Source organism: Eulemur rufifrons, chromosome 8 (assembly GCF_041146395.1).
Source record: "Eulemur rufifrons isolate Redbay chromosome 8, OSU_ERuf_1, whole genome shotgun sequence".
Lineage (NCBI taxonomy): Eukaryota > Metazoa > Chordata > Mammalia > Primates > Lemuridae > Eulemur > Eulemur rufifrons.
Window position 1 is genome coordinate 49307326 of NC_090990.1, and position 27360 is coordinate 49334685.

The 27360-nt window shown below is 42.7% G+C and overlaps 1 protein-coding gene across 5 annotated transcripts in view; it reads right to left on the reverse strand.

The window, feature by feature from the left end:
• JAK1 (Janus kinase 1) overlaps positions 1–27360 on the reverse strand; it is a 119137-nt gene that overhangs the window by 29674 nt on the left and 62103 nt on the right. For all 5 annotated transcript variants that reach the window (XM_069480095.1, XM_069480099.1, XM_069480096.1 and 2 more), the window contains 7 exons: positions 21416–21498; positions 18439–18637; positions 14772–14895; positions 9317–9470; positions 5656–5819; positions 3570–3912; positions 1821–2006 (listed from right to left, as the gene is read on the reverse strand). In XM_069480095.1, the coding sequence (XP_069336196.1) occupies positions 1821–2006; positions 3570–3912; positions 5656–5819; positions 9317–9470; positions 14772–14895; positions 18439–18637; positions 21416–21421 (1176 nt within the window). In that variant the 5' untranslated portion in view covers positions 21422–21498. The remainder of the gene's footprint in view (positions 1–1820; positions 2007–3569; positions 3913–5655; positions 5820–9316; positions 9471–14771; positions 14896–18438; positions 18638–21415; positions 21499–27360) is intronic.

Sequence of the window (27360 nt, forward strand, 5' to 3'; positions counted from 1 at the left end):
AGCCTCAGGTGCTTTTTAATATTTTGTGAGTCAAAGCTCCTTCTCCTCCTCCCAAGCTTCAGTATAGGTTTGGCCACGCTGAAGAGCTAGATCACAGACATGCCAACCCCTCTCTCCCTCGGGGTCCCTGGGGGACGATGATGCCTTAGAAACCAAAGCCACACAGGCAAAAAGTACAGGCAGGAGCCCAACAGAACTGGCCAAAGCTTGCCACTTTCTTACTGAGTGACCCTGTACAAGTTTCTACCCGTCTTGATCAGTCTCAGACTCCCGTGTGACATAGAGCCCAAATGCCTCCATCTAAGGTTCTTGTAAGGACCAAATAACACAACACAGGCACAGCAGGTAACGCAGGGCCTAACAGCCCTAGTAAGCTCAATAAATAGCACTGATTATTTTCTCCCTCCATTTTTCGCCTCCCTGCTAACATTTACCTGGTTTCTTCTACTTCTCCCTTCACTTTGTTTTTACAATTTTTTCTGATAAAATTAATGTATGTTAATTTGTAAGAACAACAACAACAACAAAAAAAAAAACCAGGGAGAATGGGGGAGAGGGAATAAGAACATTAAAACTATTCATAATGCCACCATAAATAAATAGCTGTTAATATTCAATTATTTTTCTAAGAGCATGTGTACGTACATGTATATCTATTTTAAATCTTTTTAACAAAATTGGTACTATTCTACAGGTAAAGTTTTATTACCTGCTTTTTTCCATTTACAAAAGCATTTTTTCCAGATCAGTAAAAAATGCCACAATTAGGTTGTAAAATATTCTACTACTCGGGCAAATTTTGATTTTTTTTCCCATTCTTCTATTAATTGTACATTTAGGTTATTTTCAGTATTCTGACACCGTAAATACTTCCAGAATGAATATTCTTACTCACAAACCACTGCTTGCATCTCACATTGTTTCTGGAAAATAGAGTCCCTAGATTCCTGAGCACAGGGATATATAAATAGGCTTTTAACACAGGTTGCCAAACTGCTTTACCAAAGATACGAATTACTCTGGATGTAAGAGAGTGACCATCCGGCCCAACCCCTATCACCAGGCTCTTTTCCCAGCACTGAGTGTTATCGTTTTGACAGCATTCGCCAATTTCTAAGCAGAACACGGCCTTCTCCAGTGGTGACTCCACTCACCATAAGAGTGCCCTGTCTCACGATCATTCTCTCCACGTGCAGTCAGCCATGACCTCCCCCAGCGCAAACAGGTTTATTTTGGCAAAGTTCCCACTTCCCCTGCCAAACTAGCCTCTCAGTCTAGATCATGTCCTCAAGTGATACCAAAAAGGAGGAAGTGAGATTGAACACCCTTCCTCCAGCGGAGAGCCGCCTGGGTGTGCCTGACACCACAGCAAGGACTGCTGCTGTGGCCACCTCTGCGCCCGCCCGACAGTCTGCTGAGTGCAAAGTGGGGATTCCCACCCACCCATCCCCGATGAACCAGCCCGCTCAGCAGACAGGCTGCACAGGAGCCCTTCGGAGAAACCGCTGACATTTGCTGGTTTTCTTTTCCTTCAAATCCACTAGCTTTGTGAATTAAACACTGATGGTAAAATGTCTTTGGAGGTGCAGCAAACTCTAAGACACATTCACATCCGTGAGACCAAAGAAAGGCACCAGAACATACCAGCGTAACTTAAAAACTGACACTGACAATGCTTCAGTGATGGAGACTTTTTGGCTTAAATCAGAAAAATCCTCAGATTTTCCTCTTTGGGACAGGAACTCTGAGAATCATGCCCTCAACAACATCTCCCTCTCATCACCAGATCCAGACTTAAAGAGCTTCTGGAACAAAATTACCATTTTTTTGTTGTCCTGCTTGTTAATGTTGACCACAGATTCCTTTATGACGATGTGAGTGATTTCAGGGAAGTAAGAAAAATTGTTCCACTCTTCCCGGATTTTGTTTTTCTCCTCATCCTTCTTGTGTTTATTTTCCAGTTTTTTCCGCTTCAGTTTATTTTTTTCCTTTTCAAAAGGAACAATCTGGTAAGATACATGAAAGTGACAGGGTTAAGTTGGCTTTCTCATTTTCCATTGGTAAAAGGTCAATGCTTCTGGCAAACTGATACAGGACCTAGGTCCAAGGAGGATAAAGCCAGCTTGCCTGGCTCTACAGAGGGATTGGGGAGCTGGCGCCTGTGGGTTTAGGACCAAAGGATTGGGTTCCCTCAGGGAATCTTGGGCTTTCACAACCGGAAGAGACCCTAATGAGCACAATGACTTAAACTCTTTACATAATATACAATGTGCATGTAAACTCAAAAAGGGAAATAACTGCTCACTAGACATGTATCTTATGTTCAGGTCCCTTCACTTCCAGACTACTCTATGTGCTTCAACACAGAGAACATGTTCTTCTCAATTATGAATGGACAGAACATGAGCTTTCTCCCCTTCTATCACCAATTATCTTGACTTTTTAACAGTACTCAAAGTCCAGATTTCCAAGAGAAGGCAGAATCCCATGCTTGAATAATCTATACATGAACCAATACATATCTGCACAAGTGTAAACATTTTGTGTAGCATGAGCCCTGGAGACTAGAGATCTAGGTTAAATTCCTACCTCTGCCAGTTACTTAACTAGTTATGTCATCGCTTTGAGCCTCCATTTCCCCATCCATACAACAGAGAGAGCTTATATCTTCACAAGGTTTTCTGAGGTTAGACAAGTGCTTATTAACACAGTACCTACTACGTAGAAAGCTCCCAGTGTTAGGCATTGTTATTTTAGCATAAGAACAAAACAGGAGAAAATGAATCTCACATTATTATTTATAATAGTAATAATTACAGCAGCTGTAACAATTTGTTCAACATTAAAGCTTTGTGCTAAATGCTTTTCCATTCTCTTAACAACCCTATGAGTTAGAGATAGTAAGTACCTTCATTTGACAGATAATATGCAGCTGATATATGAGAAATAACCTGCCCAAGGCCATATAACTGTAAGGTGTAAAGGCAGGATTTGGACCAGCTCTATGCAGACTTAAAATGCATGCTCTTAAACCTCTATTGCCTCATCCAACACACACCTCATAAAGAAGCCTCATAATGCAAAATCAGTTTGCCAATTTCATGGAGCCAGAGGGCTAAGTTCATTTCTTGGCACATGCTTATTAGTCATGACCTTGGGCAACTTTCTCAGCTTCTCTGTGCCTCTTTGTGTTCATCTGTACAATGGAGATACTGGCAGTACTTCCCTCAAAGGTTTTTTTATTTTTAGGAATAAAAGCATATTACCTGTAAAATGCTTAGAAAAGTACTTGGCACATGGTAAATAAGCACTCAGGAAATTTCTGCTGTTATTATGTTATTACATATTATATATGTTATCATATTTCCCTTTCTCCCCACAGAACTCAACATATATTCATTTTAGACATTGTGATACATGGACAAAATAAAAGATGAAGGTACCTGGTCTCCACCCTAAATTAACCGAGCCTATGGGAGCGATGGACATGCAAACAGATAATCCCGGCAGAATGAGCAGCAGACACCATGTGACACAGGGTTCTCTTTTGACTGCCAACAGCCACTTACATTTGGTTTCTGCCTCCACTGGATTCCAAGATTTCCAGTCACCATCACTTCATAGTAAACGACGTTTCCACTCTCATTTGAATTAAACCAATTCATCTCATTTTCTGAGGAAATCAGTAACATGGAGGTCTCAAATATTTCAGCACCATAATGTTTTGTCAACGTTTCCAGGGTAGCCAGGTATTTCACCTTCAGGTCATGCGTGGACACGCTGCTGTCACAAATGGTCTTGTTGTTAAATTCTTTTAGGAAATCCTTGAAAACGTTATTTATCCGCATCCTGGTGAGAAGGTTCCTCTGTCTGATGGACTTATTCAATGTTTCTGGAATATACCGCTTGTAGCTAAAAGAAAGTAGGAAAATATATCTCTTTTTCACACACAGGTTAACAGTAAATAGTTTAGAAACAAATCTATGAATCGTCTTTCCATGTGTTGCCAAAGGAGAAAGGCGGACGTCCTCCCCGAGGACCTTAGATGGAGTGAGCCCTGAGGATGATAATCGTAAGGAGACGAAGGTGAATAGAGACCGAGAGAAAAGCAAAGCACACGTCCACACATTTCACTGAAATGCGAATTCCTTCAGGTATCATGAAAAATTGACTCGTCTGTATTTTTGCTTGCTAGTGTCACCGTCCTGGCGCACATTGGTACACACATGTACCTACTGGTATTAAGACTGAGCATCAGTTAGAAAACAGTCTGAAAGGTGTCAAGAGCAATTATTTCTCGGTGTGATTATAGACGCTTTTGTATGTCCTACTTGCATGTCTGATTTATAACTTTTCCATAAAGATCACTTTTTTAATTAAAAAAAACGGGTAAAATACATAAAGGGTAACTAAGTTCAAAAGACGTAGCGTTTGCCATGTGTGTATGTCCCAGGTATATTATTAAATGGATCAACAAGTAAGCTGAAAGGTTAGTCACCCATCCAGGTGCTAATGGGGGAGTATCTATGACAAACAAAATCTCAAGAAACCGATCCACTGCTAGAACAGGAGTCACTTTTAAGAGGAACGTGAATACCTGTGAAAGGAAGAACAAGGTCACCGGGCCGGGGCGGGGGGTGGGGGGGATGCCACATAGGGACATGGATCTGCTTGTTCCTGCTGGGCCTGAGACAGCACCTGGCCCAGGGAATCCCTGTTGCGTGAACGGTCTCACAACAGTGGAAAACTGTGAAGTTTAGAATTTATCCTCAATAAATATTGTAATTTTTCTTTTAGATTTATGTAGTAGAATTAGAGAAAAGCTGTCATTTTTCACTTTAGCCTCATGAACAAATAAAGAGTAAGTGCCCAGAGGAAAGGCCACAGGAAAGAGGGAAGGTGGCAGCTCAGCACGTATCTACTCAGTCCCTGCGCTACTGAGGGGCTGCCTGTGACCTGCTCTAGACTCTGGTCAAGGGCAAGGAGAAACGGGAAGTAACCTTATGAGGAGATGCGTGTCGCCTATCACAGACAATGCAGCTATGAATAATCGCCTTCAAGTGAGACCGTTCGTTTGTGACAATCATAGCCCACTGGTGAGAAAAAAACTATTAGATTTCATAGATGGGCAGAAGTTACACAGATTGAATATTTCTTCCAAAGACTTGATTTCAAATGATATTTTTAAGTAAATACAATTTTGTTAAGATAACAGCTGATCAAATCTCACATCAGAATTAACAACTCTCTGGTGGACCACAGAACTCCTGGAGAGTTCGGGCTGGGGATGGTAATAGCTGCTCGTGGAGCTGTACTCAGAAGGATTTTGAGGCGGGTCCAGCACCAAGGAGAAAATGCAGTGACAGATGGGAACATCCACATGGGTAAGCAGCGAAGTGGAGGGCATGTGGTCACCGATTTGATTGGCAGCTGCAGCCTAGAAATTTCAACTTAATACAAATTTCTGAGATTATCAGCAACCATTTAAAATCAAATTATAATTGTGCTACAAGTAACAAATATTCTAAATAAGATTTGGGTTTTGCAGAGAGCAGGGGTCAGCCAAACACCAGCAATAGTTAAACTGAGATGTATAAGAACATGTGAAAACAAGCCATCACCACAAGCGATGCTCCAGCCAGCAGGAAGGGTTACCTGATGTCCTTGGGCAGTTCCGGCAGCTGCATCTTCTTCATCATGGCATAGTGTGAGATGGCCAGGACAGCCATCCCCAGACACTCGTTCTCAATGTCATGGCCATCCTGCTCGGTCTTGGGGTCTCGAATGGGAGCCAGGCATTTCACCAAATCGTACTGTCCCTTTCGAGCAGAGGTGAGGAAAAATGAGCCAACATTTACGTTTCAAGAGCCCACCCCTGTTTCCGATCTTGAGAGAGAGGCCCCACGTGGGCAGATGCTCCCCAGAAAAGTGGCACAGCAATGAGGCTCAGCAGGTGGGCAGCTCTCCAGCATCAAAGCTCTTTTTCAACAAAGCTGGGCACGACGGGGCTCCGAAGCTGGTTCTCTTGGGTTAATTCATTTATTTAACAGTCACTGAGTGCTATGCGAGGTACCGATGTACAGTAGACACATGAAACCTCTTCACCACATAAAGGATGCTAAAAACTGTGTCCCAGGCCTGATCCCTGCCAGAGCAAGGGAAGGTGACACTCGGCTGGAGCCAGATCACTCATTAATGCCACAAACACAGACTGAGATGGCCTCGTCTCGGCCCTGGGTGCAGAGCTGACAGGGTGCTACCGCCCATTCTGACACAGCTCTAGAGAAAGGGGAAGGAACCCACACGCCACAGCGCATCGCCAGCACGTGTACGTCTTCCTGCATCTGCTGCTCAAGTCTCCAGTGGTGACATGTCCCACCACGCTGCCCCCTCACTGACGCGGCACTCCAGAAGCCAATGGGGGCTCTAAAACAAGGCTAAACAGCAATGCCCCCCTCCTGCCTTGTACAGAGTGGTCACAGCAATGTGAACACTGGCTCCCACTGACTAGACTCCACCCTCGGGGCCAGATACCACACTGGGTCCCCTTCATTTATTATGTCATTAGAACATAACAGAACCTGTCTGCACAACAGCCCCCCTGAGGCAGATGCTAACATCGCCACCTCTGTCTAATGGATGAGGAATCTAAAGCACCAACAGGTTAAATACTCCCAGTCAGTCAGTCATCCATGTGGTCATTACTGAGAACTGACTCCGGGCCAGGTGTCACCCTAGATGCCAGGGACCCAGCAATAAACTAAACCACGTACGCTCCTGACCTCATAAAGATTCCATTCCAAGGAGAAAGAAAAGAACAAATGAATAGAAATATCTAATGCCAGGTAGTTACAAAACCCAAGTCAAGCAGAAGGACAGAGAGCCACAGGGGCCAGGGGCTTAGCAGGTGGTGGGGCTGAGACTAAACCCAGATCCGACTCCAGGGCCACCATCGCTCAACACGGTGCTACAGCCCCACCCAGCCTCCGCCGACCGACTGACAGCACACACAGCTCTGAGGGCCGTGAACTCTCCAGCCTTTCTCCAGCTTGGAGCAGGGACAGACACGATGTCTGGGAGAGGTGTTCCCATGCAAGGAGGGCACTCACTGCCCCGACGAGACTGAGTGTAACGGGTTTTGGAGAGAGAGCCGTCACTGCGGCAGTTCCCCTTCTTTCCATGACAAGACTTCTTGCTTCTCTCAGGTGAGGAAAGGCCACTGACCAGTTCCACAAACTTCTGAGGAACAACGATGAACTCCACCAGCAATGCGTGAGGAGCAGGACACAACCTGAAACTGTTGTGTTTGGTTGTGATTTTCTGTAAACACTCACTGTACAGCTAACTCAAGTAACTCATTCCTGAGCCTCCAAAAGGTCAGATTTTAATGCAAATCTTATTCCTTGAAGTAGGGTACACTCTTCCTCTACACCTCTGCTCCCAAGAAAGGTAAAAGAATAAATCTCAGATATGGATACATAAAACTGGGAAGTTGAATTCAAAAAGATCGATCTGAAAATGGCCAGATCATTTTATTTTTTCCACACAGTATGTGCCCAGGGCTGTGCATTTTCTCACTTCTCTATAGTCTCTGAGGCCAGTTCTAAGGTATATATAGGATGTGGGGAATGCACAATCAGTAACTAAGGCCTACAATGGCATATAACTGACATAAAAATTGCATGAGTAAAAGTGTATCCTAAGGAAATAATGGCACATGTACATAAACACATACATACGTAGTTGTTCACAATAGATTACAGAGCGATAGCATAACAGAGAAAACTTGAGAAAAACCAAAAATGTCCAGGAACACGTGACAAGTTAAATGACAGGTTTTCCTCTGGATTCCAGCCTCCTTCCTCAATTTCCTGCTTGAAATCTCCACTTCGGTCACACAGCCATCTCCAGAAGAGAACTAATTTCTACCCCTTCCCTAGCCTCTTCCTCCCAGCCTTCCCTCTGTAGGGAATAACTCCATTATCTATCCAACATTGCCCAAAACAGAAACCTAGAAATCATCTTTGATTCCTCAAATTCTCTCACCTTCCACCTCCAACCCAAGCACATTGTATCAATTCTATCTTCAAAAGTAATGGCAGATCTACTCATTTTTCTCCAATGCCACTGCTGCTACACTGAGCCAAACCAGCATTTTCTCTCATTAGAAACACTGTCGCAGACTCTCAGCTGGCATGTTTGGAGTGTACTCTTGCAGCCAGCACAAATCTACATTCCACATAGGGGAGGTGTTCAATTGACATATAACAAGAAATCATCATCTACTTAAAAGAAATAAAATCAAGCCTTTTGAATGGCTTCCCGCTGCACTCAGGGTGAAAACATCCCCCCTTCCAGCTCTTAGGAGGCTGTGTGTGACCTGCCCCGTCTCACCAGCCTCACTCCTCAGCACCCTCCTCTCGTTCTGCAGCTCCAGTGCCTCTCCTCTCAGCCCCACCGCCCGAAGGCCTTCCCCCATTCTGTTCCCGCCACAGCAGACCATTTCATCTGGAGCTGAGTGGACAGCTGGCAATGTCTGAAGACACTTTGGTCATCACAACCAGGGACAGAGTGCTACTGGCATCTAGTGGGTGGAGGCCGGGGGTGCTGGCAAACACCCTATCATGTGCAGGGCAGCTCATCACAACAGAGAATTACCCAGCCCAGAATGTCAGCAGTGCCGCAGAGAAACCCTACATGGAAGAAATGATTTTCCCACTCCTCTCTTAGAGTTGTAGGCTCCTTTGCAAGATATTTTCAAAAACTACATAGTACATAGTATAAATTTGCATGTTAAAATTCAGGAAGCATATTACCAAAAATGTTAATTATCTGAGAACAATATCATTTCAGGTGATTCTAACTTCTCTTTTGGCTTTTTTCTAGGGTGTAATCTTTCCACCCTACTACCACTGTGACTCAAAGTGGTCACCTCCTTCTTCCCCAGAGGTTACTATGACTGAGAAGGGCCTTTGTTAGCCCCATTGAACCCCACCTTCCCTCAATCACAGCTTCCCTCTGACCCCTCACCACAAGTTGCTACAGATGTAAAGTACAATGGTAAGAGGTGAGGGGAAAAGAAAGGAATAGGAGAGAGGTGAAGCCTGGAAAACCCAGAGCTGGGTAACCACCCCCTGGGATGCTGAATTGCTGACTTCCACCTCCTCACTTCAACAAGTCCAGGTGTGCCAAGAACTTCCACAGAACAGGCCATAAACCCCCTAGCACCACCAAGCTCCGCCGCACCAGGGAACATGGGCTCTACAATGCCTCACCCACCCCACACATTGCAGCTTCTCCTGAGCCCTCTTCCTACCTGAGCAAACAGATACTCCAGCGAGCTGGCGTCAAGGAGAGGGGTTGCATCTGGAACCTTTTTCTTCTCGTAGCCATTTTTCTGTTTCTTTGGAGAATGTCGCCACACAGACTGCTCATTGTCATTGGTCCCATGCCAGTTGGTGAAATAGAACCTGCAAGGCAAGGGGGGAAAAAAGCCAAATGTGGCAAAGGGGACCTGGAACGCGTGGGCGGGGCACCCTGGCTCACTGACAAGTGGTCAGTTCCAGACACAAAACTGCCCTGAAAAGCCAGCGAGCAGACAAGCCTGCACCTTGCAGCACCCCACTGTCTGTAAGGCCCTTTTCTTTTCATTCTTATAAGCACTCTGTGAGGACTCTCGTGTCAATACCTCCTCTATAACTCAGGGACATAAAGTGACTCAAAGATCACAAAGACAGGTCCCTCAGACCTCCCACCTCCCCCTCTGTTCCTCCCAAACAAGAGACCCCTACTGATTGGAACCGCAGCCCCCTGCACCCTTCCCGTCAGCTGCACGGCCCAGGCCATCCTGCCTTGAGTACAAGACCTATTTTTTATTCACATTTTAACATTTCTGAAATGTAGTTTCATAACAGTCAAGATATATAGCTTATACGGCAGCATTTCCTATTTCCCAGATTGCTGTTATTTAATATTAAATTGATGGTGTATCTTATAATAGTGCATTATACCATTTAATCCTTACAGCAGCTCTACAAGGTAGATTTCATAGCTTCTGTTTCGCACATGAGGAAAACCGAAATTCCCCGAAGCTAGGTAACCTAAGACTACAAGCCTGTTCTCTTAACTGCTACAGCTGACCCTTGAACAGCATGGGTTTGAACTGTGTGGGTCTGCTTATATTGTTTTTTTTTTTCAATAAATATATCAGAAAAGTTTTTGGAGATTTGCGACAATTTGAAAAAACTCACAGACAAACCACGCAGCCTAGATACACCAAAAAAATTAAGAAAAATTTAGGCATGTCATGAATGCATAAAATATATGTAAACACTAGTCTACGCATTTATCAACTGTTTATGTAATCAGTAAGGTTTCCAGTCAATAGTAGGCTATGGTAGTTAAGCTTTGGGGGGTCAGAAGTTATACACAGATTTACAGATTTTTCAATTGTGTTGGCGGGGGCTGGAACCCCTAGCCCCCGAGTTGTTCAATGGTCAGCTATACTTTCCCCTCTGCCACCTGTAGGGGAAGTACAAGTTCTGGAATGTGAGAGAGCAACTGAGCCAAGCTGGCCCAGGCCATCTCTAGGCTACAGACTCAGCTGGTACCTGGGTCTCTTCCCCTTGACATGCCCTATGAACTACTGAAAAAACAACCATGTTATGGAGAAGCAACAAATAAAGTCCTCCCTCCCCTCCAAAAAAGAGCTGTCATTAAACTCAAACATCTGTCTCTGCTATACGTGCACAGCCTAAGATATACCAGGCCCTGTGCTAGGCCCTAGGATGCAGAGGGTCCTCAGCCACAGTTCCTGCCCTCTGAGTTCCCTGTTTCGGGGGGCAATCAGTCATGTCCAACAACTATAAAGCCACATACAATGGGCCATGTGTCACAAGCAGGACTATGTTGTGACTTTCATGGTCCCCAAACACTTTTCCCTTCTTCCATAAAAAAATATTAATAGTTATACTTTACAATTGTGTTGATATAAAGATGAATATAATCCAGCCTGCATTATATTCATTTTTTTCTAAGTAAAATTAGAACATTGTGTAGGCCCCTAGGCACTATGCCTAAAGCCTAAGTTTTCCCTGGATATAACAGGGTCTTTAATGAGCTGCCAGGGAGGGAGAGGCTGCCCTCTGCTGCCAGGGGAGGTGACAGGAGGCAGAAAAGGGTCCAGGCAGGGAAGTTGAGACCAGAGTAAATAAATGCCAGGCTATAGAGCCAGGACCATATATAACAGGCAGAGAAAAGAACAAAAGCCAAGCTGATATGAAGCAGGATCCACCAAGAACGAAACCCCATGGAAGATGGGCTGAAACAGAAGAGACCAGCAGATGCCGGTGGCGGTATCCAAGCAATGCCGTGAGTTCTGCAGAGGCCGCAGCTGTCCTGCTCACCGCTGAATCTCCAGCACATGGCATATAACTGGCACTGAGTATGTGCTTGACAGATAAACAAAAGATGAACAAACTTGAGAAGTAGCAATTAACACAGAAAGGAAAGGATACATAAAGCAGTTACTTTAAAGGTAAAAATCATTATTTTATAACTTTCAATGATTCTATATACCTTACCTGCCCTGTAACTAATAAAAGCGACTAAGAATTTGACTGTGGGCTTTCGTATCTCTCTCACACACAGGAAGAACCACATATCTGCAAAGCCCCAAGCAGCATAAACCACATCAGGTTCCCATACGAGTGAGAGGGAAACACACATAGGTAAGAAGCCTAAGGCTGTCAGCTGACCTAGAGGCTGGCATTCATGCTGTCCCCAAGCCTAGTGCTACTGTTCAAGGGCAGAACAGAGCACATGCCCAGGAGGACTCAGCCAGGATCCCCTCCCATGGACAAGCAGGAAGCAAGCAGTGAACCAGCTCCACCAGCTACAAAGGCTCAGGGTAGGGCACCCACAGAATGGCACAGGAAATGTCACTTTTGTTTAACGGTGGAGGAAGGCAGTGATAAGAAAATGAGAATTATGTACAACATGGAAGGTTTCCTGGGACAAGGAAAGAAAAGGATCCCAAGGATAGGATGGGGGATGTTGTTTGAGAGAGAAGCACTGAAGGCAGATGTCCCCAGAGCCCACCCAAGCCATGGCCTTCTTTTTCCATCCTACTGAGTCTCTATGAGGAAGGGTCCTTGAACCCGGCAGAGCCGAGGGCCCAGGATACCCCCTCTGGGCAGAACACAATCTCCAATCAGGTCTGAACAAGGACGTTCTTCTAGGCTGCTATCTGAAAGCCCTGTGGGACTGTCTTTGGCTTAGAAGCCTTTTGGTTGGATCTTCAGACAGGAGGAGGCTGGGGAGATCAAACATAATGGGTCAGCTTCTCCACTATAATAAAGGCTAAAGGTAAACAGAAGACCAGAGAGTCTAAAACAAGTCAAAGGCTGACAGCTGTCTGTTTAATAAGATGTCAAAAATATCAAAAATAAAAACAAACCTTTAAATCAGTGACTACCAGAATCAACACCCTCCTAATTGAAAACTAGAAGACACACTAGAGACAGAAATTCCACACTCCTTTTTAAATTTATCAAGGTGCTCAAACTTAGTACACACAAATTCCTGATATTATAACATGCCAATGGAAAAAAAATTTTAATGTCATAAATAAATGTAGTGTGATAGCTGCCCACATTCCTTTTCAGAATGATGTGGAGGAATAAAGTAGGAAGAAAGGAGAAAGGGAGAAATAGACCTATCAATCAGAGACGTACATTTAGAAAATTATATTACAAATGATTGTACATTCTAAGTTTATGTGCAGGTACTGTACACATGAATCCATTTTAGGTTTCTAGAGAATTTTTCGAATGGACAGTGAAATTCACTTCATTGAAAAAGCAAAAAAAAAATTTTTTTCTGGAAAATAAAGAATATGATTGTCGTATATTAAGATATATTATAAAACAGTAACTATCAAAAGCATTACCTAAACACACAAAACCATAATTGAAGTACAAAAATATTTCCCAAAATAGAGCTGGGATGCCACTGAAATAATCACCAACATTTATTTTCATATTATACCTTCTTTAGTGGTGAGATTACAAGGTTTCAAAATTTTTGTAGTTTGTTGTCATGCAAATGTTTTCCCTTAGGGTGGTATTTTTTTTTCCCAAGTTCAAAGAGTGTGTGGTAACAAAGCAATATCCTGTTGAAGCACAATGTCAGGTACAAAGTCAAGGTGCTAAAAGTGAAGTAGCCATGCACTTCCTGGCAGATACCAGAAACGGGCAACAGGCAAAAGCAGCTTTTAATAGCAAGGCATTCCTATGACCAACAAAGAATAATGCCCCACAGAGAACTCTAGTGCCAACAAGACGTAACTGTGGTTTAACTCACTTCTCTTTTCTGGGTATCAGTTTTCCTACTGAAAAAACAACAGTTGAATAGGTAAACTCAAATCCCAAATGCTATCATTCTAGACTCTGAGCAGAGTTTAGAAACCTAGAGGAAAGAATTCAAACTCAGAGGCATGCCCCCCTGCCAGACTTCAAGCTGCAACTACACGTTTCAAGCCATTCCCCCCACCCCAGGCCACAGAAAGCAAGATCACACTTTGAAAAACAAATCCAAATGCAGTGAGAAGGCTCAGCTGGGTGGGGTGAATGTTTCCCTAAACCTGGGGTGTGAATCTCACATAGCATATAGCTTTCCTCTCAAGGTGAGACCTTGGTTAAGTACAGAAAGAAGAGAAAACGTCAGCCCTAGAATGTCAAAGAACGTTAGATCTTGATTCAGGGTCCACTGAGAAAAACATCCCTGTCTTCTGGAATGATGACAACTCTACCAACTTCCCCCCCCCAAAAAATGGCAGTTATAATACTGTGGAGAGCCTCTGAGACTCCAGAGGGCTTTTCTAGCAAGTCCCCACATTCTATAAGCATCTGAGGTAATCTACTGATTTAATTACATCTAAGTTAAGATACTTTTCAAAAAGGATCTACCCTATTTATAAGTTCCACTGCTAAATGTGTGTTAACTTGTGCTTAACGTGTATACAACTAACAAACGTTCAATTCTAATTACTGAGCAAATATGCTTAGAAACTCAACAACTGCAGTTATTGAAGGACTGACTATATCACCTTGGGAGACACTGTGACATTTAGCAAAGTGTGCAATATGGAAGAAAGGGCAAGTGCCCATCAGAAGAAACATTATAGCCCTGGAGTCAAACATCCTCCACAGCAGTCAAAACATCCACTCCTTGAGAACAAGACCAAAGTAGAATTTTTAGGTTACCACTTCAGGCAATGTTTCTCAAGCTTCTTAGCTGCACCTTTTAGTAAAAAACCTATTTTATATCATGACCTGGTACATATATATATTACATATCTCAAAAGTTTAAAAAAAGACAATACTCTTAGGATATGTATATATGCTGATGCTATCTATTCTCTCCTGTTTCCTTTGTTTGTTTTCTAAATTCTGGTTACAACCCGCTAAATTAAATTCATGACCATGATTCACCATTTGAAAAACTCTGCTGTAGGATAGTAATTCTATTCAAAATACCCCCTGCATCATAAAGATTTCTCTTCTAAAATGTGGCAGAGGAGGGCGATCAAACTCATCTTGAATTGTATTCCAAATACTGATGAAGTTCTTTTTCATACCAAGCAAATACGAAAGTTACAAACTACAAAAATGACTACGATACTTCTTGGTAAGTGACTCAGGGCCCCCGGCTAACCGCTGCCCCCCAGCGCAGAGGCAGCCAGGCAGGCACCAGCCCTGTCCATCCCACACCTCATCCGGTAGTGGAGCCGGAGCGACATCTTGTCATCGGCGGTGATGGTGCGATTCGGAGCATACCACAGCTTGGTCTTCTCATCGTACAGGGCAAAGAGGTTGTGACACAGAGGAGAGATACCTGGGAAAGAGTAAAGGACATGTCAGAAAATTAAAGGGAGATATATTTGGCCATCTGTTTCCAAAGCACAACATAGGCAAAGATAAGGAATTCTCTCATCCACAAAGAATTTTGGTTACTCGAATCCTCTTAGGGCAAGTACGACTTCCAACCATGTTCAGTCAGGCAGTTTTAATCAAAATAATCATGAACTATGACTCCCCAGGAATATGCATTGTAGCTCCTGGCAAACCAAATTAAAAATCATTCAAAAATGTAAGTCTGATTTTCTCATTACAGAGATCTATAACAAAGTCTTAACAAATCTGCTTAAAAGAAAAAAAAAAAGCCATCTGAGAGCTTCATAGGTCCTGCCTGATGTGCACCTTGCTAATCAGTCAGAAACATTCTCAGAGTTTGGGAAATCCTCAATCTGTTTCCTACAGAAAATGTTTAAATAATCCAACACACAGTCATTATACATTAAACAAACAAAGAAGTCCCCTGGCAGTAGTATACAAAATTCATATTAGAATAAATAATAACCAAAGTGATTTTGTCAGTGATTAAAATCTATTACCATTAATAATAAATATACTTAAGTATTCCGTTATAAGTACTTTTTATTAGTAGCCAGCTAACAAGAAGATACACGCTTAGCAAGGCTGTCTCCGTAGCGGTAGCTGGGCTCCCCAGTCCACTAGTGGCCTCCTTCAGTGCAAGAATAACGGAAAGACAAGAAATACTACGAAGCCACTCACTTCTAAACCCATGACTAAAATTATACAGACCTGTGATCTAAACAGGCTGGGAGGAGAAAGACTGCCAATAATCAATTATTACTGATATTTTCATGAGCAGCCAGGTTTCAAACTAAGAAACAATAAACTTAAATGACCAAAAAAAAAAAAAAAAAAAGTGGAAGAACATAAGGTAACTGGCACTTGTTTGCCAAATCGGACATCTGAAGTGAGACTGACATTGACAAGCCCCTCTCTGACCCTCCCCTAGGCAGGGACTCTCTCCAATGCAGACACTGAGTTAAGCTCTGGACGCCTTGGCATCTAGAAGTCCTCTCCTGAATGCCTCAATCCATGCTTCTCAAGAAATGTGAAGTTATCCCTTCAGAAGTTACACTCCTCCTTATAAACAGAGCAGGTAAGTTTTAAAGAGTATTTCCCTTGGGAACAAAGGCAAATAGCTTTTGGATCCGGTATTATTAGGACTGTGTTTCAAGTATGCTATAGGTTTTCATTCATCAAATAGTTTCTGTGGGCTGGCCGGGAAACCGGGGTCTTCTTTCTGCCTATCTTTATTTGAACCTGCACTGACACACACATATTTGAAGTGTAAATTATCTGTCATCATGGAACTGTCTGTAATTCTAACACAGGTCTCATTCTAACGATATTACTACCCATAAACAGGAAGATCAAAGATATACTTTTTATACAAAAGTACAGAGGAACAGTGCTCCACCACCAACATTTACTGAGAGCTAAGTGTCAGGCATCAGACTAACACACTCTAAATTTATCTTTTAATCCTCCTGGTACCTAATGAGAGAAGCCTTATTTTTGCCATTTTACAGATGAAGAAATTGTGGCCTCCAGAGATCGGAGATCGAGTCTAATTCAAGGTTACTCATCTTGTAAAATGCAGAGTTGAGACTCAAACCAAGACAGAGCTGCTGAGGGGATGAAGCGGTGAATGCCAAAAGAACACACTACCACACAGTGAATGCCAAAAGAACACACTACCACACAGAGGTGAAAAAGAGGAAAGGAAACAATACTGCCCCCAAACGTCACTTACTATACCAGTAAGAGCTACAAGACTCTGTGGCATTCAGTATATACATATTTTTAAAATTAATGAACTTCTGCAATATGCCCCTGAGCCAGTCACAGAAGAGACGCCGCTCATCCTCCACAGACCAGCTAGAAGCTCACACCCCAACTGCCATACACCGAGCCCGCTCACAGGAGATGCACAGGCTCCCTCCCCACATCTCCTTTCCCAGCAGCTCTTTGGTCCCTCATTAACTGCAGCCCAACAGCTCTGCAAAAAAAAAAAAAACAAAAAAACTGATCCTTGCTGGCAAACTGGGTGAGGTTTGTACCTGCTGTGCTGATGGCAATAGGCTCTAAGAGAACAAACACTATAAACTGAATCTCCAGGGAAAGGAGGGAACACAAAACAACAACAAAAAAACAAAGCCTTAAAAAATACCTTAGAAGCAGTGATTTACATCCGGTTGTTCTGCTAATTACATTTACAGCTGCTGTCTAAAGCTGGTTATTTGAACACATGGCTGCCTAGTCAAAATAACTTTAAAATATTACTGCATTTTCCCACTAGTGATCTATAGCTCAGCCCATTTTATGCCATATTATATGTAGTTAGGAAGAGTCTACTGCACTCTTCCCTACAGCACAAACCTCTCTCCTTTTATTGGAACCCTGTATATAAAGTATTTTAGGCAAAAAGACACATATCAGGAAGAAAACGAGTTTTCTAGTCAAGCTGTATTACTCGCAAAGCAGGCGATTCTTGAAATAACCATACTGTCTCCGCAGAGTTGTTGTGAGGGTTAAAGACGGTATAAATAGAGCATGGATACGGCTGTCTGGCATCATAGCTAGTTATTTCACTCATCATGATAAAATGAGTTGATCTTTTTAATAAAAACAGCTTTACTGAGATATAATTTACATACCATAACATCTGCCCATTTTTAGTATAATTCAATGACTTTTAGTATATTTACTGATTTGTACAACCATCACCACTATCTAAGTGGATTAGATCTGTGACTAAATTCTTACTGTTTAACTTTACTTGTCATTTAAAATTAGGCAAAAACTGCCAATGTTCTCAAGCTCAAAGGATAATGAAAGAGGCTTTGTTTACTTAGTCACTTTGGTTTCCCACCTTCTGAGGGCGATGGGTTAACTTAAAGACAAGCCTCACTTAAAAAAAAAAAGAAAAAAAAAAAAAAAGAAAGGATAGTGTTGTTGACAGCCTCACTGTCCTTTTCACAACTTGGCAACCTGACCAAGCCACAAAGGACACTCAGCTTCTCTCTTCAACTCAGCATCACACAGGGGAGGGGAGGGCAGGTCACGGCGGCAGGAGGACAGGTCAAACTTGTCAGAAGTTTCGAATAATTATTAAGATACTGAGAGATGCTACTTGTGGGGCTTGTACTCTGTGCTAGGTGCCTTACGTACCAGCTCTTGTAGTGCTGGTGTTATCCCAACTGTATGGATGTGGGGAGATGAGAACATGACTCCACGCAGTCAAGCGTCACCCCTTAATATCCTACAGCTCCTTAGTGATGGAGGAGGAGTAAGCCACTTTGCAGATGAACAAAGTAAAAGGTGAAACTCTCAGAATTAAAACCACATGCAAGAAAGTGCCAGAGGCAGGGCAGAACACCCCCGACTCCAGAGCCCACACCTTCCTGCTCAGCAGAGCCAGGAGGGGCAGAGACCCCGGATCTGCTCCTGGGACAGAGTGCCACCGAAACCTCCCAAGCCCTGGGCAGCGGCCAGTACTCACGGCATTCCTGCGCAGCCCTGATGCACAGCTCCTCTGCAGTGTACTCTCCGCTGCTCAGCCGGAGGGGCTCCCTGTCCGACAGATAGAAGATCACTTCCACCCCCGGCTCGGGGGCCTCCAGATTCACCTCGGTCTTCTTGGAGCTCCTCATTTTAGCACAGAAAGCCATGGCATTGCAGTCCTCTTTTATATTTAGATACTGTTGTGGGAGGAAAACAAGGCTTTGTGGTCACTCTACATGCTCAATGTTCATGTGGCAAAAGAGCGATACGAGGGTAAAGCAAGCAGAAATGCTTGGTAGCGGCTAAGTACCTCTCCCCGCCCCTCCCCTTCCTGAAAACCAAACGTGTCAGAATTTACAAGAGATGAAACCATGGAAAATAATTATGCATACTAATTAATTAATTACACTCAAACTGTATTTTCAAGAACCAGGCTAACTTTAGACATGGCCTGAATTTATTTTCTCTATTTGCACACAAGCTGTAGCTGACAAATGTGGTCCATTCTGGAACCAATGATGTTAAGAGATTAGTTACTAATTCTGCTGCCACCTCTACTGGAATCATATAACTTTTGAACAGACCTATGGCAGGGATCACAGTGCTTTAATTTTATTTCTTGGCCGGGCGTGGTGGCTCACGCCTGTAATCCTAGCACTCTGGGAGGCCGAGGTGGGCGGATCGTTTGAGCTCAGGAGTTCGAGACCAGCCTGAGCAAGAGCGAGACCCCATCTCTACTAAAAATAGAAACAAATTATATGGACAGCTAAATATATATAGAAAAAATTAGCCGGGCATGGTGGTGCATGCCTGTAGTCCCAGCTACTTGGGAGGCTGAGACAGGAGGATCGCTTGAGCTCAGGAGTTTGAGGTTGCTGTGAGCTAGGCTGACGCCACGGCACTCACTCTAGCCTGGGCAACAGAGTGAGACTCTGTCTCAAAAAAAAAAAAAAAAAAAAATTTTATTTCTATCTCTCACTAAACAGCAAGCTCGGAGACGGCATGAACTAGGTTTTACCCATCTTTACATCCCCCTCTGAGATAGTATGCAAAATATGACTACCAACACATGTTCATAAGTCACACGGAAGAGCCATGAGAATGAATGATTGGAGCCAGGTCCCCATTACTCCCCAGGCAGGCAGGAGAACAGGCAGCACACCTTGTCCTGCCTCGTTCTGGAAAGGTTTGAACTCATGGTGAGAAGCTTGCAAGTAAGTCATCCATACGAGCACCCTCAAAAGGGCGGGCAACTAGGTCCAAAGAACCAACCTCAGCAACTCAGCCCTGGGCAAGGCCAGACAGGGGAGAAACAAGGGAAAGACCTACACATCCTTTCTTCCCCCTGCCCCAGCACCAGTGGCCTACAAACCAACCTCCCTGACCCCACAACACCCCTACTTTCTTCCTGCCTGCCAACCCAACCTTCACTTAACCCTCAAAGCAATGACTCTGTAACATATATCAGATCCTCCAATGGCTTCCATTAATCTACACATCAATTCTCAAACTCTGAATCAGGGCCCTCCATCACCTGGCCAGTCAGCCTCACAAGCCTCATCTTCTGCCACTCCCAGCTGAAACCCATGTTGTTCTTGTACCCTCCCCTATCCCAGTGCTGCTTCTCACCCTCCTGCCTTTGCTTACGCTGATTCCTCTACAGCAATACTTTCCTCTTATCCCTTTCATGGCAAACTTCAACTTTCCTGAGGACTCAGCTCAGACATCACCTCCTCCAGGAAGCCTTCTCTAAACCTCTGTCCCATTCCCTAAGTTCTCAACCCTCTCTTCTGTGCTCCCAAATGCATCCCACTGCACTAACCACAGGAAATATGACCATTGCACTCGTGTGTCTGTCTGCCATTCTCTCACTCACATGTGTTATGAGTTCCCTGGGGACAAGAACTGTGCCATTCATCTCTGTATCCCCAGTAGGAAGCACACAGGCTTACACACAGCGGGTGCTTGTGGAATGACCCAAGGAAGCTCCTTCAAAAGAGAAAAGTCATACAGGGCAGACAGCAGTCACAATTCTCTCACCAAATTCATCTGCTTAGTCTATTGGCTCCCCTGGTGAGGTGAGATGCTTAAGAGGGGGACATGAATCAGATATGCCTCAATGTACAAACTGAGGGGCATTTGGTTTTAACTGTTTACCTTCCAAAATAAATCTGAAAACCAGAATCTTCTGGAAAACTAGCTGAAAGACTAAGCTTATAATCTACCTTGACATTCAGATCAACAGGCAACACCATTTGAAACCCCAGCACTGAGCCCCCAACCCCATCCCACGTTGAAAAATCAAGATGGAAAACAGAGTAGATAAAAGCCTACTTCACAATATGAGATAAAGCTTTGTCCTTGAGATTCTTTATAGATATGACAGGGAAAGAATTCAAGGACAGTGTTATGTCCTTTAACCCTAGGGAAATAAATCAAGCAAGTGTGTATAATTATACATTTATAAGACATGTCATTGTTTGAAAGAAGAAAAAAACATAATTGACAATGTCCAATAGGAGAGGACTCACTAAATACAATAAAGCACATCAACACAAGGGACGGCTGTCCAGCTGCTAAGAAGGATGACATAAAGCCATACGTAACCGATACTGAAAGATGTACATGATGTACCGTAAAGTGAAACAAGCATAATATGGACATTACAGCTCTTTTCGTTACGCATATTAAATTTGGAAGAACATATAAGAAATTGTTAACAGTGGTGAATAGCTAGGAGAGATTATAAGGGAGCTTTACTCCGTACCTCCTATACTTTGGTAATCTTGAGATTTTTTTTTTTTTTTTTTCAACCAGCACACTCAACATTGGGAATGAATAAAAATATCAACTTTTAAAAATTAAAGGCAATAGTACAGATAACCCTACAGGTACAAAATCAAAGTCTCCTTATTCTTTTTAAAAACTAGATATTTTCCTTGTTTTCTTTTTTAAAAATTTGCAAATCTACATACCTGCATTTATTCGGCTGTCCAATGTTCCTCAAAAAGCAGAATGGATTTTCTTCTCTACTTTCTGAAGCCCATTCAGAGCTGAGCTAAAGACAAAAATAAATAAACAAATAAATCAGCTGCAGAGGTAATTGCTTCTGAAACTAAGAGGACATTTTCATTAAGGAAGTAGCCCAAACCATAAGCCGGCAGGAAAAAGCATTTGGGAGGAAGAAGGAAAAAAACAAAAATTAAAAAAAAAAAAAAAAAGACTGAGGCCATCAAGAGGACAGAGAGATGTCTTGGGGTGTAAACATCAAAGATGATACTAATTTCATTGCTTCGGGAAGTCAGAGACTTTAGCTTCCTGGCGTAGCATGCCCATCCAGTGTAGGTGAAGACTGTGTGTCAACAGCCCCTCCTCTCCTCATGCTGTGAACAGCAGCTTGGGATGTACAAACATGTGCCCTTTTATTTCCCATTTCCTTTAGAATATCCCTCTCTCAACCTGGCCTACACACATACACACACCATGCTGTGTTATCTTAAAAGCTTTTCTTGTTGCTTCTCACAAATGCTTTTTTTAACGGTAGAATCAAATCATTTTTTCAAGTAAGAAGCTACAACCTTAGTGATTCAAAATTGGTTTCCAAGTTAACAGTGATTACCGCCTCAGTTTTCTGTCTGGTCGTTCAACACTGTTGTATCAGAATCCAGTTTAGGAAGAGCTTAGTCCCAGGCATTCCATGGCAGTGGGGGGCGGTGAGGAGTGGGAGGAAGATGAGGGATGGGTTACCTCTGAGGCTGCGAGGCCAGCATCCCACAGAGCCTTACTATCAAAGGTGGGAGATGGCACAAATGAAATGCAAAAGCAACCTAGACAGAGTGAGAGTGTCAGGACGCCATCCTCTGGGCCTCCCGCTAGCTCTAGTAACCAAGGCCGGCAAGGACTAGTTTGGGAAGGCTTTCTGCAGTGAGTGAGACAGGCAGAAGCGACGATGGGGGGACAATTTTAACAAGATTTGGAGAATAAATCATTACACCTTCAGCTTTTTAATAATTAATATAATCAATTGTTTCAATTATGTGAAAAGACACCCTGCTCTGCATCAAAACAGCAATTAGAAACTAGCTACATGCTCATACCTTGCTTCAACTCAGGACAGGGCTTCAAATGCTACATTCAGGAGCTTCATCACCACCACACAAGCTATGCATGCAACAAAATTACACTTGTACCCCACAATTTATATCAAAAACAAGTATTTTTCAGCAGTTCTCCATGCAAGAAACTAACCTAGATCAGGAGACCACCAAGAAGAGCAATAGGGTCCCTGACCACACGGAGCTTACAGTCTATAGGAACAATGGGATCAAAAAAGATGTGCAGAAAAAGGTCATTACAAAGAGCTAAAACGCTCTGAAGGAAAAACGGAGACCGTATAGCAGAGGGAATGTGGTCTCATCTGGGGCACAGGAGGAAGGTACATTGAGCTAAGACGTAATGAATGTCCAGAAAGGCCGGTTGGGAAGCCAGAAGGGAGAAGGCGGCCTTGGCAAAAGGATCGGCATGTGCCAAAAAGGCTCTGTCAAAGGAAGGAGCTAGCCTGGTCTCTCCAGCTGCATAAACAGGGAAACCCTCTATAACACTCCTTTTTACACCTGGGCACAGCACAGCACTAGTGAATTCATCGGCAGGACTTGCTAACAGCACGTCGGAGCCTTTCTACCCCAGGTTTCCCTGCGGCACACTATCATCTGCTGCTGCCAAGGAAGAGTGCAGACAGACCAGAGGGCTTGTCTCAAGCCAGGAAGGGGACACAGACTCAGTCTTCTAGGGCAGGAGAAGACCTAGTAAGTCCCACCAGCCCCGGCTCCTTTCAGACAGGCTACCATATAAACCTTTTTAGAACTGACAAAGTTTTTTAATATGCACCTTCAGACCATGTGCTCCTTGAACTTAGGAGTCATGGAGTTTCTTTCTCCTGTCCTCATGTAAGATTCAAGAGTCAGACTAAAATCACTAAGACTCTTCTAGACCTAAGATTCTATGAAAATCTGTAATCAGGGAGAGTTTCATTTTCCTAATGTTATTTCTCTACTTCAAGCAACACTTTATTGAAATCACATTGTACCTAATCTTCAAACTGACCTCCAGCATTGCCGGACAGGACAATAGGATGGTATAGATTTGTGATGCTTAGCCTAGAGATTAAATTATTCGAGAAAACAATATTAGCAACAGAATTTCTAGACAGTATGTACTTACTACGATGTTTTTGTATGTCGATTCAATAACAAAACCTCTACTCTCAGGGAACTGACATTCTAATTATAAAAATAAAAAACACCCACATAGCACTTAAAAGACAAGGTAGGCACTGTTCTAAGTACTTTGAATCTAGGACTGCTGGTCCACTTTACATGAAATGACTGCTGTCCTCATTCAGAACAAGTGTTTTTTAGTGCTACAGAGTCTATGTAATGGCTTCATCCAAATAACATTTCTCCCCAAATAAACCAGACAATGTGATCTAGCTGATTATTTTTAGAGCAGGTAGAAAAGGAGCAAGATCAGTTTTATAAACACTTTGGATAATTCCAAGAAATCAAGTTTCCTACTTCAAGATACAAAAGGAAAATCTTCAATGCTAGAAAAACTGCCGAGTAGAAATTACAAAACATCCTTTAAAAAGAATATGATTTGCTGGACTCAATTTCCAACTCAAATGAATATAAAGACGCTTTGAAAATGGGAAGGATAAAAACGAGTAATCAAAAGCTTTTTGATGATAGCAGTGTGTTTTTCCACCCTAATTTATCCATAAAATGTTCAAGGATTTGAAAGAAAACACCTTTCTTTGGGTGATAGACAATTACTTTTGTGGCTCAATTTTCTAGATGGTGCTTTACAAGAAAAAAAAAAAATCAGGGAAATTTTGTAGATTACTTAAGTTTCTTTAGTTTATCACATTCTTATGCAACAGACAAGTATATTTGATACTTTCTGAATGAGGGAAAAGTAAAAGAAACAAAACACAGTTCTGTTGAGTCAGAACAAAGCCTCACTGCAATAGATAAAATATAACAAATATTATCCAAGTTGCAAAATGCCTGAAATCTCTGTCTAAAGACTGAAACGCTCTTAAATTTTCAAGGACATCTTTTGAAATACTGGTATCTGTGCAAGGGAAGAATATACAATTAAATTTTGGATAGTGGCCAAAAAACCAAAAATAGACCATTTTAATGTTTGTAAATATGTTCATCAGAATGTTACTGCTTTTGTCAACGGCCACTACCACCGGACTTACAATGGCAAAAACAGACTAGGTAACAGCTGAAATGAATAAGAATCAAAAAATACTGTGAGTACATGATTATTTTCACTAAAGAAACCACCACACCTACAATGAGTTATTTTACGTTTGACTTAAAGGAATCAAAATTTGTGATCTGTGAAGTGGAAACACAAATAAAATGGTGATATATTAAGGTGTACACTCAGAAAAACTGAAAAGAAAAAAGAAAAACATGCAATTTAGAAAATGCCATGAAATCATCTGCTTAACACCGTAAAAAATTTTAAGACTAAAGATCTTAAACTATTCCGGCAGGCCCCAATCCTAAGGTTGGTGAAGAAAGCTAATACAACAATGTAAGCTATGAAAGGAGAGGGATTTTGTCTCTTTTGTTTAGTGCTTTATCCTCAGCACAGAGTAGGTGATCAATAAGTTACATAATAGCTGTTAAATGAACGATGAAGGTAATAAAGTACACAGCGACATTATGCAATGTGATCCAAGATGTATAAGTTCTCACTGACTCTATACAACTAACAAGTGCGACTATGAGCAAGTCATTTTAATATCTGAGCCTATTTCTCTACCCACTAGCCAAGAAGGAACACCCTGCTTAAAGGATCAAAAAGATCTTTCAACAGGAAGCTGAGGCAGGAGGATCACTTGAGCCCAAGAGCTCCAGTCCAGCTGGGGCAAACACAGTGAGACCCTGTCTCTAAAAGAAAAAAACTTTCAAAACGTCTTTATCAAGCACTTATAGTGCCTTTTTCAAAGGAGGCTATAGAGGTGAAAGTGTTCAGAAAGGTGTTAGGTGTTGAAGCAACATAACAGTCTTCATGGCAAAGGACTTAAAGTGGGCTATGAACCTGCTTAGAAGAGCAAAGAATAAATAGGGATTCTGAGCAAAAGCCTGGTTACAAATCAAAGCCCCATTTCATAAGGCTCAGATGACACAGCAGAGCAGTTAAGAGCATGGGCTGGCATCAGACTGAGCCGGGTTTGAATCCTGGCTTCTCCACCTGCTAACTGCTGCAATCTTAGGCAAGTTATTTAATATTCCTAACTCTCAGTGTTCTTGGTATAAGTGCAGAGATTAAAATAGCATTTATCTCATAGGGCTTTTAAGAGTTAAATGAGTTAATGCATATAAAGTGCCTCACAGAATTTAGCATGCAGTAAGCACTCATATTTTGACCATAATTTCTGCTAAATTGATTACAGCTCGATGGAATATAGTTCCAGTCAAGGAGAAAAAAAAACCCAATATGTACTAAGTATTTCCAACATCTTATGCATGGAGTTAGGCACGTACTTACTTCTCATAAAAAGCATGAGAGGTTTTAGGCTAATCAGTGAGAGTGCCAGGAGTCAAACACGTGACTCTGATTCCAAGGACCTTGCTCTGTCCATGGGGGGAAGAACTGCTCTAGAATGTTCCCATTACCAACACCACTGTTTCTCCGGCTTTTTAGTATTTTCACAGTCTAACATCTACCTAGGAGACTGATCTTGTTCCACTGCAGTAAACCCTCCGCTCCAAGACTGAAAGAACGGTCACTAAAAAGACCATCAAACGCCCCTGCTTTGCCTGCGTCCAGCCCACAGCTAGCACGCTGCTCTAGCACCACCACTGCAGGTATGGCAGGAAAAGTATGGTGGCACGTGGCACAGGCCCACCCCACAAAGACATGTTACCTCCCTGAAGCTTGACACACACAGCCAGCAGGGAAACTATCTTTTTTTAAGCCACACCATCAGTGGCTTCACACCCACAGAGCCATGAAAATGACTTGCATCCATTGCCCCCGGCCCCCACTGCTCTGCCAAGCCCTGGAATCACAGTTCTTGTGATGAAAGCATCACAAGATACTAAAAAGCTGATGGATTCCAGCCAAAGGGACGACATCGTGTAAATATAAAATTTGCCATTTTTTCCAGTCAGCAAGTCAGAATTATGGCTTTTCTATATGCCACTCCTGCCACACAGAATAACTCACTTCTAACTATAGCAGCAATTCCAGGAATACCCCAGAACCGTAAGTGCTGCTTCATTTACAATAAACTAGGGATGATCAAACAATCAATGCCAACTCAATGATTCAGGGCTCTGCACTGCTCCCAGTGAGCCTGCTTTCCTGAGAGACAGCTTCTGATCAAAGTAAACACAATACTTTGCTTAATTAAAGTCAATAAGTGTCTTTCTAAAAGCCACATGGTACCAAGTTACTTTGCTCATTTTTTAACTTTTTCTTCTTTTAAACTAATGATCACTAATACATCTATAATGTTATTAAACAGCACAGACTAGAGGATTTAGTGAAGACATCCACATCCTTATCCTGGGGGGAAAAACACGGTGGCAGAAATGGACACTCACAACATGAGGGGCGGGCAGAATGGCCTGTCTTTACAGCATGTTGCTTTCTAATCATTCATTCCAAAAATACTTAGGAAACATTTGTGCCATTGCAATAAAGCTTTGTATTTATACAGTTACTTTATGGTTTAAAAAAAAAATGCTTTCACGTCTATAACCACATTCAAGCCTCACAGCCTCTTCAAAGATGAGAAAAGTCAGCTCGGAGGTTCTCACGGTCAACCGGCCAGTGAGTGGCAAGAGTAGGTCTCAAGCACGTTTCTCAGCCTCCGGCCTCAATGCCCTTTCCA